Below are 16,467 nucleotides of genomic sequence, written 5' to 3'. Positions count from 1 at the left end.
GGTCTGTGAGAGCCAGAAATCTTGCTTGTTTGTAGGTGACCAAATACTTATTTTCCACCAAAATTTGCAAATTAATTAAAAATCCTACAATGTGATTTTCTGTTTTTTTTCTTCTCATTTTGTCTGTCAAAAATCTGAATTAAAGAATGGGACTAAATTAAATCAATTCAAACTTTAAATGCACTTTTAAATTTTGATTTGATTTAGTCCTATTATTTAACTTAGATTTTTGGTTGCGATGGAGACGTGAACTGAATAAATTATTAACTTGAAGATTACATTTTAAATCAACCAAAGCTTGAAACCCTGGGCCTACTGTATATGTATTGTCTATTTGTAGTTGAACCCTGGGGTTGAATTGAAACAATAGCTGTTGATGACATCGCAAATGCTATATAGGCCTAAATAGTATAATTTATGAAATATGACATATAAAGTATGGTTATATTTAATTTGTTCTATTAAACTTACCCTTTGGAATGTCTTCGATAGCAACACTGAATGTAAGATCTGACGTTCTTTCAAGGTACAATTTCAGTGTATTTTATACAAGGTTTGTCTGTTGAAAATTGGTTACCATGATGACATAATCCTTCAAAACAACAGTTTACATTACTGACTTTGAAACAACGTTGATTCAACCAGTTTGTGCCCAGTGGGGATGTTATTTATCTTTGTGTAGCATAAGATCAATCAATCAATATGCATGCAAAGACACACATTGAAACAAACAATTCTAAAAATCTACTTGCAATAGAGCATGCTGGAAAATATGATGAGGATGGATGTGGTTTTTGAGAGTGTGTGATGATTGTACCTTTTATATTCAGAACATTGGGTAAGACATTTTACCATTATACTAGATTATCTGCACATGTACCCTTTAAAGGTACCAAACAGTACCACATGAGATTGTATGTGTACCTCTGAAGGTACATTTTGTGTAGTTTGATGTTTTTGTAACCCCAGGAACAATACGGTACCCTAACCGTATCCTTATTTCTCAGAGTGTAGAACAGATAGTGAATGTCGAAGCTCAAATGTTCATTCTAAGGTCACGTATTTTTATGCTACATCATTGTTGTTAGATTCATTAGCCTTAGCAACTCCCAATATATTGGCAAGAATCAATATAATCATCAGTCCTTGGCAAAACAAAAAAAACACACAGTAATACTTTGTCAAATATAATATATAAACGTCAACACTTGTGTCAAGGAAACACTTTGGAATTTAGGTAAAAATTACACACACTCATGTTAGATTGCTGTCCTTGTGTTCTTCTATGAATATAAACTTTGTGGACCCCTTGTCTCTGACTCCTCTCTTCACAGAGAGGGTAATAATCTTGTAATATTCACGGGACAAGCTGACTTTGGCTCACTCACCCTCTCCAAACCTGAAGTATATAACTGCGCTCCATTGGCACCCTATTTCCTATATAGAGCACTATTTTGACCCTAGCCCTATGGGACCTGCTAAGGGCTGTATCCGAGCACTCCGCGTTGCATCGTGCATGAAAACAGCTCATAGCCGTGGTATATTGGCCATATACCACACCCCCCCGGGCCTTATTGCTTAAATATACAACGGCTAAGGGCTGTTCTTAAGCACGGCACGAAGCAGAGTGCCTGGAAACAGTCCTTAGCCGTGGTATATTGGCATGTACCACAAACCCCCGTGGTGCCTTATTGATATTATAAACTGGTTACCTATAGTTGAAGTAGGAAGTTTACATACACTTAGGTTGGAGTCATTAAAACTTGTTTTTCATCCACTCCACAAATTTCTTGTTAACAAACTATTCTTTTGGCAAGTCGGTTAGGACATCTACTTTATGCATGACACAAGTAATTTTTCCAACAATTGTTTACAGTCAGATTATTTCACTTATTTCACTTGTATCACAATTCCAGTGAGTCAGAAGTTTACATACGCTAAATTGACTGTGCCTTTTAACTTCTTGGTGACAGGGGGGCAGTATTGAGTAGTTTGGATGAATAAGGTGCCCAGAGTAAACTGCCTGCTACTCTGTCCTAGATGCTAATATATGCATATCATTAGTCGTATTAGATAGAAAACACTCTGAAGTTTCTAAAACTGTTTGAATGATGTCTGTGAGTAAAACCTGAGACAAATCCAAACAGCAAGTGGGAAATCTGAGATTTGTAGTTTCATTTAAGTGATTGCCTATCATACATCATACAAAACATACATGTATTGTGTAACATGGAGTCCTGGGAGTTTCATCTGATGAAGATCGTCAAAGGTTAGTGATTAATTTGATCTATATTTCTGCTTTTTGTGACACCTCTCTTTGGTTGGAAAATGGCTGAATGCTTTCTGTGACTAGTTGCTGACCTAACATATGTTCTGCTTTTGCCGAAAAGCCTTTTGAAATCAGACACTGTGGTTGGATTAACGAGAAGTGTATCTTTAAAATGGTGTAAAATACTTGTATGGTTGAGGAATTTTAATTTCTGTTGTTTTCAATTTGACACCCTGCACTTTCACTGGCTGTTGGCGAGGTGGGACGCTTGCATCTGAAAGATCCCAGAGAGGTTAACAGCTTGGAAAATTCCAGACAATTATGTCATGGCTTTAGATGCTTCTGATAGGCTAATTGACATCATTTGAGTCAATTGGAGGTGTACCTGAGAATGTATTTCAAGGCCTACCTTCAAATTCAGTGCCTCTTTGCTTGATATGATGGGAAAATCAAAAGAAATCAGCCAAGACCTCAGGAAAATAAATTGTAGACCTCCACAAGTTTGGTTCATCCTTGTGTAACAGGGTTGGTTATGTTCGGAGGGCCTGTTGTCCGGACCTCTGGCTGTCTCTATGGGGGTGCCACAGGGTTCAATCCTCGGGCCGACTCTCTTCTCTGTATACATCAATGATGTTGCTCTTGCTGCTGGTGATTCTCTGGTACACCTCTACGCAGACGACACCATTCTGTATACTTCTGGCCCCTCTTTGGACACTGTGTTAACTAACCTCCAGACGAGCTTCAATGCCATACAACTCTCCTTCCGTGGCCTGCAACTGCTCTTAAACACAGGGAAAATTAAATGCATGCTATTCAACCGATCACTGCCCGCACCTGCTCGCCTGTCCAGCATCACTACTCTGGACGGCTCTGACTTAGAATACGTGGACAACTACAAATACCTAGGTTCCTGGTTAGACTGTAAACTCTCCTTCCAGACTCACATTAAGCATCTCCAATCCAAAATTAAATCTAGAATTGGCTTCCTATATCGCAACAAAGCATCCTTCACTCATGCTGCCAAACATACCCTCATAAAACTGACCATCCTACCGATCCTCCAACACTCTACTCAACAAACTGGATGCAGTCTATCACAGTGCCATCCGATTTATCACCAAAGCCCCATACACTACCCACCATTGCGACCTGTACGCTCTCGTTGGTTGGCCCTCGCTTCATACGCGTCGCCAAACCCACTTGCTACAGGTAATCTACAAGTCTCTGCTAGGTAAAGCCCCACCTTATCTCATCTCACTGGTCGCCATAGCAGCACCCACTCGTAGCACCCGCTCCAGCAGGTATATCTCACGGGTCACCCCCAAAGCCAATTCCTCCTTTGGTCGTCTTTCCTTCCAGTTCTCTGCTGCCAATGACTGGAACAAACTGCAAAAATCTCTGAAGCCGGAGACTCATATCTCCCTCACTAGCTTTAAGCACCAGCTGTCAGAGCAGCTCACAGATCACTGCACCTGTACATAGCCCATCTATCTACCTACCTCATCCCCATACAGTATTTATTTATTTATCTTGCTCCTTTGCACCCCAGTATCTCTACTTGCACATTCATCTTCTGCACATCTACCATTCCAGTGTTTAATTGCTATATTGTAGTTACTTCGCCACAATGGCCTATTTATTGCCTTAACTCCCTTATCTTACCTCATTTGCACTCACTGTAAAAATACTTTTTGTTTTCTTTTGTTCTACTGTATTATTGACTATGTTTTGTTTATTCCATGTGTAACTCTGTGTTGTTGTATGTTTCGAATTGCTATGCTTTATCTTGGCCAGGTCGGAGCTGCAAATGAGAACTTGTTCTCAATTAGCCTACCTGGTTAAATAAAGGTGAAATAAAATGTTTCAAAAAATGTTTCCACTTGCCTCTAAAGAAAGGTGTATTTAATGTTCAAGCATTCTTATTGGTTGGTTCAACTCTGATGACAATAAGGTGTGTTGTGATTGGCCCCGCTTGCAGATAGGGGGGAGATCGCGAACGTCAGGTCTTCCCAGTTTGAAAATGTGATGCAAGGGGTAGGTCACATTGTGAATACTGTTTTTTATTTGACAATGTGTACAAGTTTGCTGTACATCACTAATTTATTAATGTGTGGCTATATGGTACCTGCTAGGGATTGAGGGTCTTTCTGGGATGTGCTTTGGCATATGATTGCTGTAAATAAGTGTTTTAGCTAGCATACACCGATGTTGTGGGGGTGCTTTGCTGCAAGAGGGACTTGTGCACTTCTTCACAAAATAGATGGCATCATGAGAAGGGAAAATGGTGTGGATGTAGTGAAGCAACATCTCAAGATATCAGTCAGGAAGTTAAAGCTTGGTCGCAAATGGGTCTTCCAAATGGACAATGACCCCAAGCATACTTCCAAAGTTGTGGCAAAATGGCTTAAGGACAACAAAGTCAAGGTATTGGAGTGGCCATCACAAAGCCCTGACCTCAACCCTATATAAAATGTGTGGACAGAACTGAAAGAGTGTGTGCGAGCAAGGAGGCCTTACAAACCCATACTCAGTTACACCAGCTCTGTCAGGAGGAATGGGCCAAAATCCACCCAACTTATTGTGGGAAGCTTGTGGAAGGCTACTCAAAACGTTTGACCCAAGTTAAACAATTTAAAGGAAATGTTACCAAATACTAATTGAGTATATGTAAACATCTGACCCACTGGGAACGTGATGAAAGAAACAAAAGCTGAAATAAATCATTCTCTCTACTATTATTCTGACATTTCATATTCTTAAAATGAGGTGGTGATCCTAACTGACCTAAAACTGGGAATTTTTACAAGGATTAAATGTCAGGAATTGCGAAAAACTGAATTTAAATGTATTTGACTAAGGTGTATATAGACTTCAACTGTACATAAATAGAACAGTAAACAATCATTTCTGTGTCATCCCCGTGGTATATTTTCTGATATACATAGGGCTGACATGCTATATAAGCCAATCAGCATCCAGGAACCAAACTACCTGGTTTATAATATAAAATACCACACAGTTCAGTGAAACTGCCGTAGAAATATGATATACCAATCCTTCTTCCAATACTGTAAGTATGCTTGACTCTTCTGGTTGGCTTCAGTTCTTTGTGCTTCAGAGAAATTATTTTACCCACCTATTTTCATTCAATGGCTGAAGGGCAGTATAAGACCGATCTAACATTGCAGTATTTTCTCAATTTCAATTTTTGTCAGTGTGTTTTGTTGTTCCTTGATCCTTGACAATCTCTGTTCCTCCCCTTCCTCCTGTCTCTCCCATCTCTCTCTTTCTCCCCTCACTCTGTATCTCCCATGTCTTTATTTCTCTCCTCTCTCTGTATCTCCCTCCCACCTTTTTTTCTGACACCCCCCCCTCTTCCATATCTCTCGTACTACTCTCTCTCTCTCTTCCTCCACAGTTCCATAACCTTCAGGAGTTGAGGCAGAGTCCATCTCTAGCCACCAAGGTGTTCATCCAGAGAGACTACAGCGAAGGAACCGTCTGCCGATTCCAGATCAAGTTCCCCTCTGAGCTGGGCAGCAGGGTGAGCACACACACACATGCACACAGGCAGGTACACGAAGGAGACAGACACAGACAAATGACTTCACTTTGTTTTCACATTCCTAGAATTGGAGCCTTTCAAGGTTCTTTTGTCCATCCTTGAATGCCACAAGTGACGCATGTATTTCTAAATCGATAGAATAAAGGGTATTTTGGGAGAACAGAATGTGCCTGGTGGTGTGTGTATTTGTGTGTTTGTGTGTGCTTGCGTGTGTGTGTGTGTGTTTGTGTCCTGAGGTGGTGGAAGAACAGCTTGTGTATCATGGCTCACACAGTGTCACATAAAAGCCTCACGCTGGTATACATATGGCGTGGGCGTGTATGTGCGTGTGTGTGTGTGTGTATGTTTGTGTTGCAGTCTTCTGACAGATGGGGCATTCACTCTAATAGTGCTGATTTGCTAACTGTGTGTGTGTGCGCCTACGTGGATGTGTGTGTGTGTGTAGATCGAGCGGACTCTGTTTGAGGACACAGTAAAGACATTGAACACCTACTATGCGGAGGCAGAGAAGGTCGGAGGCCAGTCCTACATGGAGGGATGTCTGGCGTGCGCTACAGCCTACTTCATCTTCCTCTGTATGGAGACACGCTATGAAAAGGTACCAAACACACACACACACACATACACACCAGACATAGACATACGCAAGAATGGTCCAAACACACTAAGACAGTCGTGAAGAGGGCACAACAAAGCCTATTCCCCCCAGGAGACTGAAAAGATTTGGAATGGGTCCTCAGATCTTCAAAAGGTTCTACAGCTGCACCATCGAGAGCATCACTGGTTGCATCACTGCCTGGTATGGCAACTGCTCGGCCTCCGACCGCAAGGCACTACTGAGGGTAGTGCGTACGGCCCAGTACATCACTGCGGCCAAGCTTTTTTTCCATCCAGGACCTCTATATCAGGCGGTGTCAGAGGAAGGCTCTAAAAATTGTCAATTGTTCTCTTTGCTACCGCACCCCCAATCCATAAGACTCCTGAACAGCTAATCAAAGGGCTATCCAGACCCCTCTTTTCCACTGCTGCAACTATCTGTTTATAATATATGCATAGTCACTTTAACTCTACCTACATGTACATATTACCTAACCAGTGCCCCTGCACATTGACTAAGTACTGTATATACAGTGTCAGAAGTTTACATACACTTACATTGGAGTCATTAAAACTTGTTTTTCAACCAGTCTAACAAATTTCTGGTTAACAAACTATAGCTTTGGAAAGTCGGTTAGGACATCTACTTTGTGCATGACACAAGTAGTTTGTGAAGACACAAATTGTTTACAGACAGATTGTTTCACTTATAATTCACTGTATCACAATTCCAGTGGGTCAGAAGTTTACATACAGTAAGTTGACTGTGCCTTTAAACAGCTTGGAAAATTCCAGAAAATGATGTAATGGCTTTAGAAGCTTCTGATATGCTAATTGACATAATTTGAGTCAATAGGAGGTGTACCTGTGGATGTATTTCAAGGCCTACCTTCAAACTCAGTGCCTCTTTGCTTGACATCCTGGTAAAATCAAAAGAAATCAGCCAAGACCTCAGGAAAAAAATGGTAGACCTCCACAAGTCTGGTTCATCCTTGGGAGCAATTTCCAAACTACTGAAGGTACCACGTTCATCTGTACAAACAGTAGGACGCAAGTATAAACACCATTGGACCACCAAGCCATCATACCGCTCAGGAAGGAGACGCGTTCTGTCTCCTAGAGATGAACGTACTTTAGTGCGAAAAGTGCAAATCAATCCCAGAACAACAGCAAAGTGAGCAAACAGCAAAGCACCTTGTGAAGATGCTGGAGGAAACCGGTACAAAAGTATCTCTATCCACAGTAAAACGAGTCCTATATCAACATAACCTGGAAGGCCACTCAGCAAGGAAGAAGCCACTGCTCCAAAACCGCCATAAAAAGGCCAGACTACCGTTTGCAACTGCACATGAGAACAAAGATCGTACTTTTTAGAGCAATTTCCTCTGGTCTGATGAAACAAAAATAGAACAGTTTGGCCATAATGACCATTGTTATGTTTGGAGGAAAGAGGGGGAGGTTTGCAAGCCGAGAAACACCATCCCAACCGTGAAGCACCGGGGTGGCAGCATCATGTTATGGGACTTGTGCACTTCACAAAATAGATGGCGACATGAGGGAGGAAAATTATGTGGATATATTGAAGCAACTTCTCAAGACATCAGTCTGGAAGATAAAGCTTGGTCGCAAATGGGTCTTCCAAATGGACAATGACCCCAAGCATACTTCCAAAGTTGTCAAGGTATTGGAGTGGCCATCACAAAGCCCTGACCTCAATCCCATAGAACATTTGTGGGCAGAAATTTGCAAGCAATGAGGCCTACAAACCTGGCTCAGTTACTGTCACATCTGCTCCTGCTACACCCTCTGGTGTTCATCCGGGGTCTTCTTGACCTGCAGTTACTCCCCCTGTACACTCTCCCTCTCTGTGTGATTGTGTGGTTGGAGCCAGGTGTGCTGGAGTCAGAGCAGATCCCTACCAGCTGCAACTCATTCCATAATCAAGATCTCTTCAAATACTCAGTCCTGCCACTTCCCCTCTGCCAGATCGTAATCTCTGCTCAGTCAGTTCACGATTCTAGCCATTTATGATTATTCAAGATCCTGTTACTCTGCTGTGCCTGTTTCCCTGCCTGACACCGTTTATCCTCTCATTGCAGTTACCGCTCTGTCTCTGGCTCCTGTCTCCTCTTCCACATCTCACCACCCAACTACCTTGCTCTGGATTTTACTCACCACCACTGCCTTGGATTCCCCTCAGAACCTGTTTACCCCGTTTCTACTCAGCTAACTCCAACCTCCGTCTCTACATCTGGTTTTTCTGCAACTCATCCAAGCTTCTCCGGATCTGCACTCCATATCTCCCAGTGTAACAATAAATATTTTGGTTCATTCATCCCTATTTCCTCATCTGAGTCTGCTCTTGTGTTCCCCTGTGTCGCTCCGCTTAACAGTACGATCTGGCCCAGAGATGAACCCAGCAGACTCCACTACTCTTCACCAAAGTATTGTTGCTCAAGGCGGCCTATTTGAGCAACATGACCAAGCCCTGAAAGCCCTACTGGAGAACATCAAGGAGTTTTCACGGACCCTGTCTGACCTACAGGTCCAAACCTCCGCCCAGAGTTCACAAACAACCGTCTCAAGTCCCTCTTCTCCACCCCGAGAGCCTTTTGTTCCGACTCCTGAGCGCTATGATGGTAATCTTGGTGCTTGCAGAGCCTTTCTTGTGCAATGTTCACTAGTATTTGAGCAACAGCCCTACTCTTATGCTAGTGAACGAGCCAAGATGTATTTTTTGATTGGCTGCCTTTGTGGAGCAGCTCTTTCCTGGGCCACTGCTTGTGGGAGAGACAGTCACCTATCTGCTTCTCGTAAGGTGGATTCACAGATGAGATGAGGAAGGTCTTCGACAACCCTGTCTGTGGAAAGGATGCCGCTAAATGACTTCTGTCCCTTCGGCAAGGCTCCCAGAGTGTGGCCGAAATGGCATGTGAGTTCCGCACCCTCGCTGCAGAGAGCGGCTGGAATGACGAGGCCCTTCAGGGAGTATTCCGGAATGCACTCACTGAGACCCTCAAAGATGAGTTGGTGTCCAGAGAGGAGCCTGATGGACTTGATGAACTCCTTTTTCTCACTATCCGCATTGACAACCGTCTCTGTGAGCGTCGGAGGGAGAGGGGAGGTAGGGTTGCATGTCCCATAATATCTGCTTCAGTGCCTCCAGGCATGTTCTAATCCTGTACCCATGCAGCTCGGCCGAACCCGTCTATCTCCAGAGGAGAGGTAGCGGCGTATCAGTACTAGGAGCTGTCTATATTATGGCCAGGTTGGTTACCTGGACTCCACTTGTTCCCTGTGTCCAGCAAAAGAGGGGGCTCAGCAGTAGTGGGGAATATACTTTTGAGCCAAATCGCCTTCCCATCATCTCCCAGACCCCTGCTTGAGGCCAATCTTGTGTGGCAGAATCAGGCTTTTCCTCTGCCTGCTCTCATCGATTCAGGTGCCGACGAGAGCTTTCTGGACCGAGGGTTCGTTAGGACTGGGGGTTCTGGAATGGACTGGGGTGCAGACAAGGCAGGAGGAAGGGCAGATTGTAGACAATTAGAATGACAAAATGTACTCCAAGTAGTTACCCTTTCGGTAGACCAGTCAAACTGTGGGTTGTGTAGCTTTAACCATGGATGACCCAGAACCAGAGATGAGTGAGAACAGTCGATTATGTGAAAACTGATCTTTTCCTGGTGATTTCCAGAGAGACACAGGATAACAGGGACAGTTCTCTCCAAAACACGGAAGAGTAGCTTTCCATTGACAGCGTTGGCATCCAGAGGTGAATCGAATGAAACAGTGTCCAGACCCAACTGTCTTCTGTTCCTCCAGAATATCACAGTCTAGCTCCTGTATTCAGTAAGCCCCACACCCCATCTCTGCAGCCTCATTGGCCTTTCGACTGTGCTATCGAGCTTCAGCCTGGAGCTCCTCTCCCTAGTAGCAGGTTGTATAACCTCTATCGCCCCGAGCAAGAAGCCATGGAAGAATACATCCAGGACTCCCTGGCTGTCGGACATATCAGGCCTTCTTCTTCTTCTTCTCCGGTGGGAGCTGGGGTTTTCTTTGTCAAGAAGAAGGATGAGTCACTGAGGCCATGCATAGACTTCCGTGGATTGAATAGCATCACTGTCAGGAACAAGTATCCCTTATCACTTATCAGTGCTGCTTTTGCCCCCCTCCATGGTGTCACAGTGTTTACTAAACTTGACCTCCGGAATGCCTACCTACTTTAAATTGCCTGAACAGCACCAGAACATAAAGATTAAATATATTTTCAATAAAGATTTGCCTAGCTCCGTGGAGATCCTAGGAACCGCAAGAGTGTCATGTCCACTCCCGCTCCGGGGCTTGACTTCACTGGTCTACTAATCACCGGTCCTGGCAACCCATCTTTACGCACACCTGGCAACCATCATTACGCACACCTGCGTCTCATCAGTCACACCTCGACTTCATTACTCCATTGATTACTTACCCTATATATAGCACTATTTTGTTATCAGTCCCAGATGGTATTGTTTTTGTTTCTATGTCAGACGCTTCTCTTGTTTTGTATCGCGCCATGTTCGTTATTATTAAACTCACTAACTGCACCTGCATCCTGAGTCCCTGCGTCTGTTACAAAGAGTTAACCAATCCTGTGAACGGATTAGGCAACTCAGGTGTCTATACTTCAACAGCAAAGTTAGATAACGTTTCTGAAGTTGGGCCTTGTTAACATAAAGGGAGTTGTAGTGGCTTCCTTTCCTCTTTACCATAGCCACTGCCCTATCCTGAAGCGGGATTGTTTCGTACGCATACAGTCCACACTCAAGGTTTCCAAACGGCAAAAACATTCAATGCGATCCAGGGATATGGTGCAACAAAAAGGTTTATTCTTCTTATATCTAACAAAAAAATGATTCTCCAATCAACTTAAATCATAGATTACTTGACATGGAAAATACATAATATGACCTGTCTGTATGGTCAAAAATACTATACCGCTCCCACGTCTAGCTAAGACTCCTCCCCCCACCCGATGGCCCTTTCGTGGCTGTTTATTTACCACCACAGACAGATGCTGGCACTAAGACCGCACTCAGTCAGCTGTATAAGGAAAGAAGCAAACAGGAAACCACTCACCCAGAGGCGGAGACGTTAATGCAGGGAAATTTAAATCAGTTCAACCAAATTTATATCAACATGTTAAATGTGCAACCAGAGGGAAAAAATTCTAGATCACCTGTACTCAACACACAGAGACGCATACAAAGCTTTCCCTCGCCCTCCATTTGGTAAATCTGACCACAACTCTATCCTCCTGATTCCTGCTTACAAGCAAACATTTAAGCAGGAAGCACCAGTGACTCTATAAAAAAAGTGGTAAGATGAAGCAGATGCTAAACTACAGGACTGTTTTGTTATCACAGACTGGAACATGTTCCGGGATTCTTCCGATGGCATTGAGGAGTACACCACATCAGTCACTGGCTTTATCAATAAGTGCATCGAGGACCGCACAGTGACTGTAAGTACATACCCCAACCAGAAGCCATGGATCTGGAGCTGCCGCTTTCAAGGTGCGGGACTCTAACCCGGAAGCTTACAAGAAATCCTGCTATGCCCTGCGACGAACCAACAAACAGGCAAAGCATCAATACAGGGCTAAGATTGAATCATACTACACCGGGTCCGACGCTCGTCTTATGTGGCAGGGCTTGCAAACTATTACAGACTACAAAGGGAAGCACAGCCGCAAGCTGCCCAGTGACACGGGCATGCCAGACGAGCTAAATCACTATGCTCACTTTGAGGCAAGCAACACTGAGGCATGCATGAGAGCATCAGCTGTTCTGGACAACTGTGTGATCACCCTCTCAATAGCCGACGTGAGTAAGACCTTTAAGCAGGTCAACATACACAAGGCTGCGGGGCCAGACAGATTATCAGGACGTGTGCTCCGGGCATGTGCTGACCAACTGGCAGGTGTCTTCACTGACATTTTCAACATGTCCCTGATTGAGTCTGTAATACCAACATGTTTTAATCAGACCACCATAGTCCCTGTGCCCAAGAACACAAAGGCAACCTGCCTAAATGACTACAGACTCGGAGCACTCATGTTCGTAGCCATGAAGTGCTTTGAAATGCCTTTAATGGCTCACATCAACACCATTATCCCAGAAACCCTAGACCCACCCCAATTTGCATACCGCCCAAACAGATCCACAGATGATGCAATCTATTTTGCACTCCACACTGCCCTTTCCCACCTGGACAAAAGGAACACTTATGTGAGATTGCTATTCATTGACTACAGCTCAGCGTTCAACACTATAGTACCCTCAAAGCTCAGCACTAAGCTAAGGATCCTGGGACTAAACAGCTCCATCTGCAACTGGATCGCGGACTTCCTGACGGGCCGCACCCAGGTGGTAGGGTAGGTAGCAACACATCTGCCACGCTGATCCTCAACACTGGAGCTCCACAGGGGTGCGTTCTCAGTCCCCTCCTGTACTCCCTGTTCACCAATGAATGCATGGCCAGGCACGACTACATCATTAAGTTTGCAGACGACACAAAAGTAGGCAAAAGTAGGCCTGATCACCGACAACAACGAGACGAGGAGGTCAGAGACCTGGCCGCGTGGTGCCGGAATAACAACCTATCCCTCAATGTAACCAAGACTAAGGAGATTATTGTGGACTACAGGAAAAGGAGGACCGAGAACGCCCCCATTCTCACTGACGGGGCTGTAGTGGAGCAGGTTGAGAGCTTCACGTTCCTCGGTGTCCACATCAACAACAAACTAGAACGGTCCAAACACACCAAGACAGTCGTGAAGAGGGCACGGCAAAGCCTATTCCCCCTCAGGAAACTAAAACGTTTTGGCATGGGTCCTGAGATCCTCAAAAGGTTCTACAGCTGCAACATCGAGAGCATCCTGACTGGTTGCAAGGCACTACAGAGCAATTACTACAGGTAGTGCGTACGGCCCAGTACATCAGTGGGGCTAAGCTGCCTGTCATCCAGGACCTCTACACCAGGCAGTGTCAGAGGAAGGCCCTAAAAATTGTCAAAGACCCCAGCCACCCCAGTCATAGACTGTTCTATCTACTACCGCATGGCAAGCGGTACCGGAGTGCCAAGTCTAGGACAAAAAGGCTTCTCAACAGTTTTTATCCCCAAGCCATAAGACTCCTGAACAGGTAAACAAATGGCTACCCGGACTATTTGCATTGTGTCCCCCCCCAACCCCTCTTTTTACGCTGTTGCTACTCTCTGTTTATCATATATGCAAAGTCACTTTAACTATACATTCATGTACATACTACCTCAATTGGGCTGACCAACAGTTGCTCCCGCACATTGGCTAACCGGGCTATCTGCATTGTGTCCCGCCAACCCCTCTTTTACGTTACTGCTACTCTCTGGTCATCATATATGCATAGTCACTTTAACCATATCTACATGTACATGCTACCTCAATCAGCCTGACTAACCGGTGTCTGTATGTAGCCTCGCTACTTTTATAGCCTCGCTACTGTATATAGCCTGTCTTTTTACTGTTGTTTTATTTCTTTACTTACCTATTGTTCACTTAACACCTTTTTTGCACTATTGGTTAGAGCCTGTAAATAAGCATTTCACTGTAAGGTCTACTACACCTGTTGTATTCGGCGCACGTGACAAATTAGCTTTGATTTGATTTGAACTTCCTGCCTTTAACACACCTACCACAGTACAATGAATGGGCAAGAGGGGGGGCCAGAAACAAAGTTACACTAACAACAAATGAATACATCTCAATCAGGTAAATATAAATCATAAAGGTACCTAATATTTCATCATATACATTCATATTTAATTTATTACACAAACGTACATGGGAGCTCTGTATGTTCTGTCTTTTATACAAATATGTCCAAATCGGCTCTAACATACCGGCCCCTAATTGTTAACTGCACTTAATGCACAACAAATCATTCTACACCAGATAACTATTACAGTTCATAGCTATATACAAATATACAAGGTCCCATATAGGAAAGGAGTCCATAGATCTCAGTCTGAGTTGAAGTGTTCAGGTGTTCAACTTCCAAAAATGTAAAGAGTTTGACGCCCAAAAATGTATGACTACGACATCAAAGAATATAAGAGTACGACATGCACGAATAAGAAGGGATACATGATTCAAAGATGGAGCACTGTGTGTGTATGTATGTGTGTGTATCTCACTCCACCGCCTCAAGGAGCAGACAGAGTTTATTGATAGGTCTCTGTAAGGTATTGGTCTTGGTCTTAACCATGACGCTCCTGACAAGACCATTGACCCCTGGCAAAGCCTCCACCACACGCCCCATTAGCTAAGAGTTCCTTGGGGTGGTGTCATCGACGATGACAACAAGGTCACCAGGACTGAAGTTTCTCTTAGTTTTGTTCCACTTGTTCCGGTCCTGCATGAGTGGAAGATACTCCCTGATCCATCTCTTCCAGAAGAGGTCAATGATATATTGTACTTGCTTCCATCTCCTTCGTGAGTATAGGTTGCTTCTCTGGAATAGTCCTGGTGGCAGGACTGGCTTTGCTTTCAGATGGAGCAGATGGTTCGGAGTCAGGGGTTCTAGATCATTAGGGTCATTTGTTACAGTTGTAATTGGTCTGTCGTTCATAATCGCCTCAACTTCACACAATGTCAAGATCTAGGGGTCTTAACAAAATAATAAAAAACGATGCGCTATTACCATCAAGTATTCTCACGGCTTGCTAGAACATTGTGAACTGCAGTGGCATAGTGGTCTAAGCAGTGCGCTCCGGCTCTGCACCATGGAAAATAAGAGCACCTCCTCCCAGCTGCCCACTGCAATGAGGCTAGGAAACACTGTCACCACCAATAAATCCACGATAATCGAGAATTTCAATAAGTCTTTCTCTACGGCTGGCCATGCTTTCCTCCTGGCTACCCCAACCCCAGCCAACAGCTCCGCACCACCCACAGCAACTTGTCAAAGCCTCCCCAGCTTCTCATTCACCCAAATCCAGATAGCTGATGTTCTGAAAGAGCTGCAAAACCCATGGACCCATGAAAATCAGCTGGGCTAGACAATCTGGACCCTTCTTTCTAAAACTATCAGCCGCCATTGTTACAACCCCTATTACTAGTCTGTTCAACCTCTCTTTCGTATCGAAAGCTGACACGGTCATCCCCCTCTTCAAAGGGGGTGACACTCTAGAACCAAACTGTTACAGATCTATATCCAACCTGCCCTTCCTTTCTAAAGTCTTTGAAACCCAAGATAACAAACAGATCACTGACCATTTCTAATCCCACCGTACCTTCTCTGAGGTGAAATCCGGTTTCCGAGCTGGTCACGGGTGCACCTCAGCCACGCTCAAGGTACTAAATGATATCATAACAGCCATCGATAAAAGACAGTACTGTGCAGCCGTCTTCATCGACCTGGCCAAGGCTTTCGACTCTGTCAATCACCGTATTCTTATTGGCAGACTCAACAGCCTTGGTTTCTCAAATGACTGCCTCGTCTGGTTCACCAACTACTTCTCAGAGTTCAGTTTGTCAAATCAGAGGGCCTGTTGTCCGGACCTCTGGCAGTCTCTATGGGGGCACCACAGGGTTCAATTCTTGGGCCGACTCTTTTCTCTGTATATGTCAATAATGTCGCTCTTGCTGCGGGTGATTCCTTGATCCAGCTCACCTTGATCTCACTATCCTGTATACAACTGGCCCTTCTTTGGACACTGTGTTAATAGACCTCCAAACGAGCTTCAATCCCATACAACACTCCTTCCGTGGCCTGCTCTTAAACGTAAGTAAAACTAAATGCATGCTCTTCAACCGATCGCTGCCCACCCGTCTCGCATCACTACTCTGGACGGTTCTTAGAAAATTCAAAATTAAATCTAGAATCGGCTTCCTATTTCGCAACAAAGCATCCTTCACTCACGCTGCCAAACATACCCTCGTAAAACTGACTATCCTACCAATCCTCGACTTTGGCGATGTTGTTTACAAAATAGCCTCCAACACTCCACTCAGCAA

The 16,467-nt window shown here is 44.2% G+C and overlaps 1 protein-coding gene across 1 annotated transcript in view; it reads left to right on the top strand.

The window, feature by feature from the left end:
• LOC139381740 (golgin subfamily A member 7B-like) overlaps positions 1 to 16,467 on the top strand; it is a 47,504-nt gene that overhangs the window by 19,161 nt on the left and 11,876 nt on the right. The window contains exons 2-3 of the mRNA XM_071125483.1: positions 5,688 to 5,813; positions 6,280 to 6,432. Of these exons, the coding sequence (XP_070981584.1) occupies positions 5,688 to 5,813; positions 6,280 to 6,432 (279 nt within the window). The remainder of the gene's footprint in view (positions 1 to 5,687; positions 5,814 to 6,279; positions 6,433 to 16,467) is intronic.

Source organism: Oncorhynchus clarkii, chromosome 23, assembly GCF_045791955.1.
Source record: "Oncorhynchus clarkii lewisi isolate Uvic-CL-2024 chromosome 23, UVic_Ocla_1.0, whole genome shotgun sequence".
NCBI classification, from domain to species: domain Eukaryota; kingdom Metazoa; phylum Chordata; class Actinopteri; order Salmoniformes; family Salmonidae; genus Oncorhynchus; species Oncorhynchus clarkii.
This window is presented reverse-complemented; position numbering and strand designations above follow the sequence as displayed.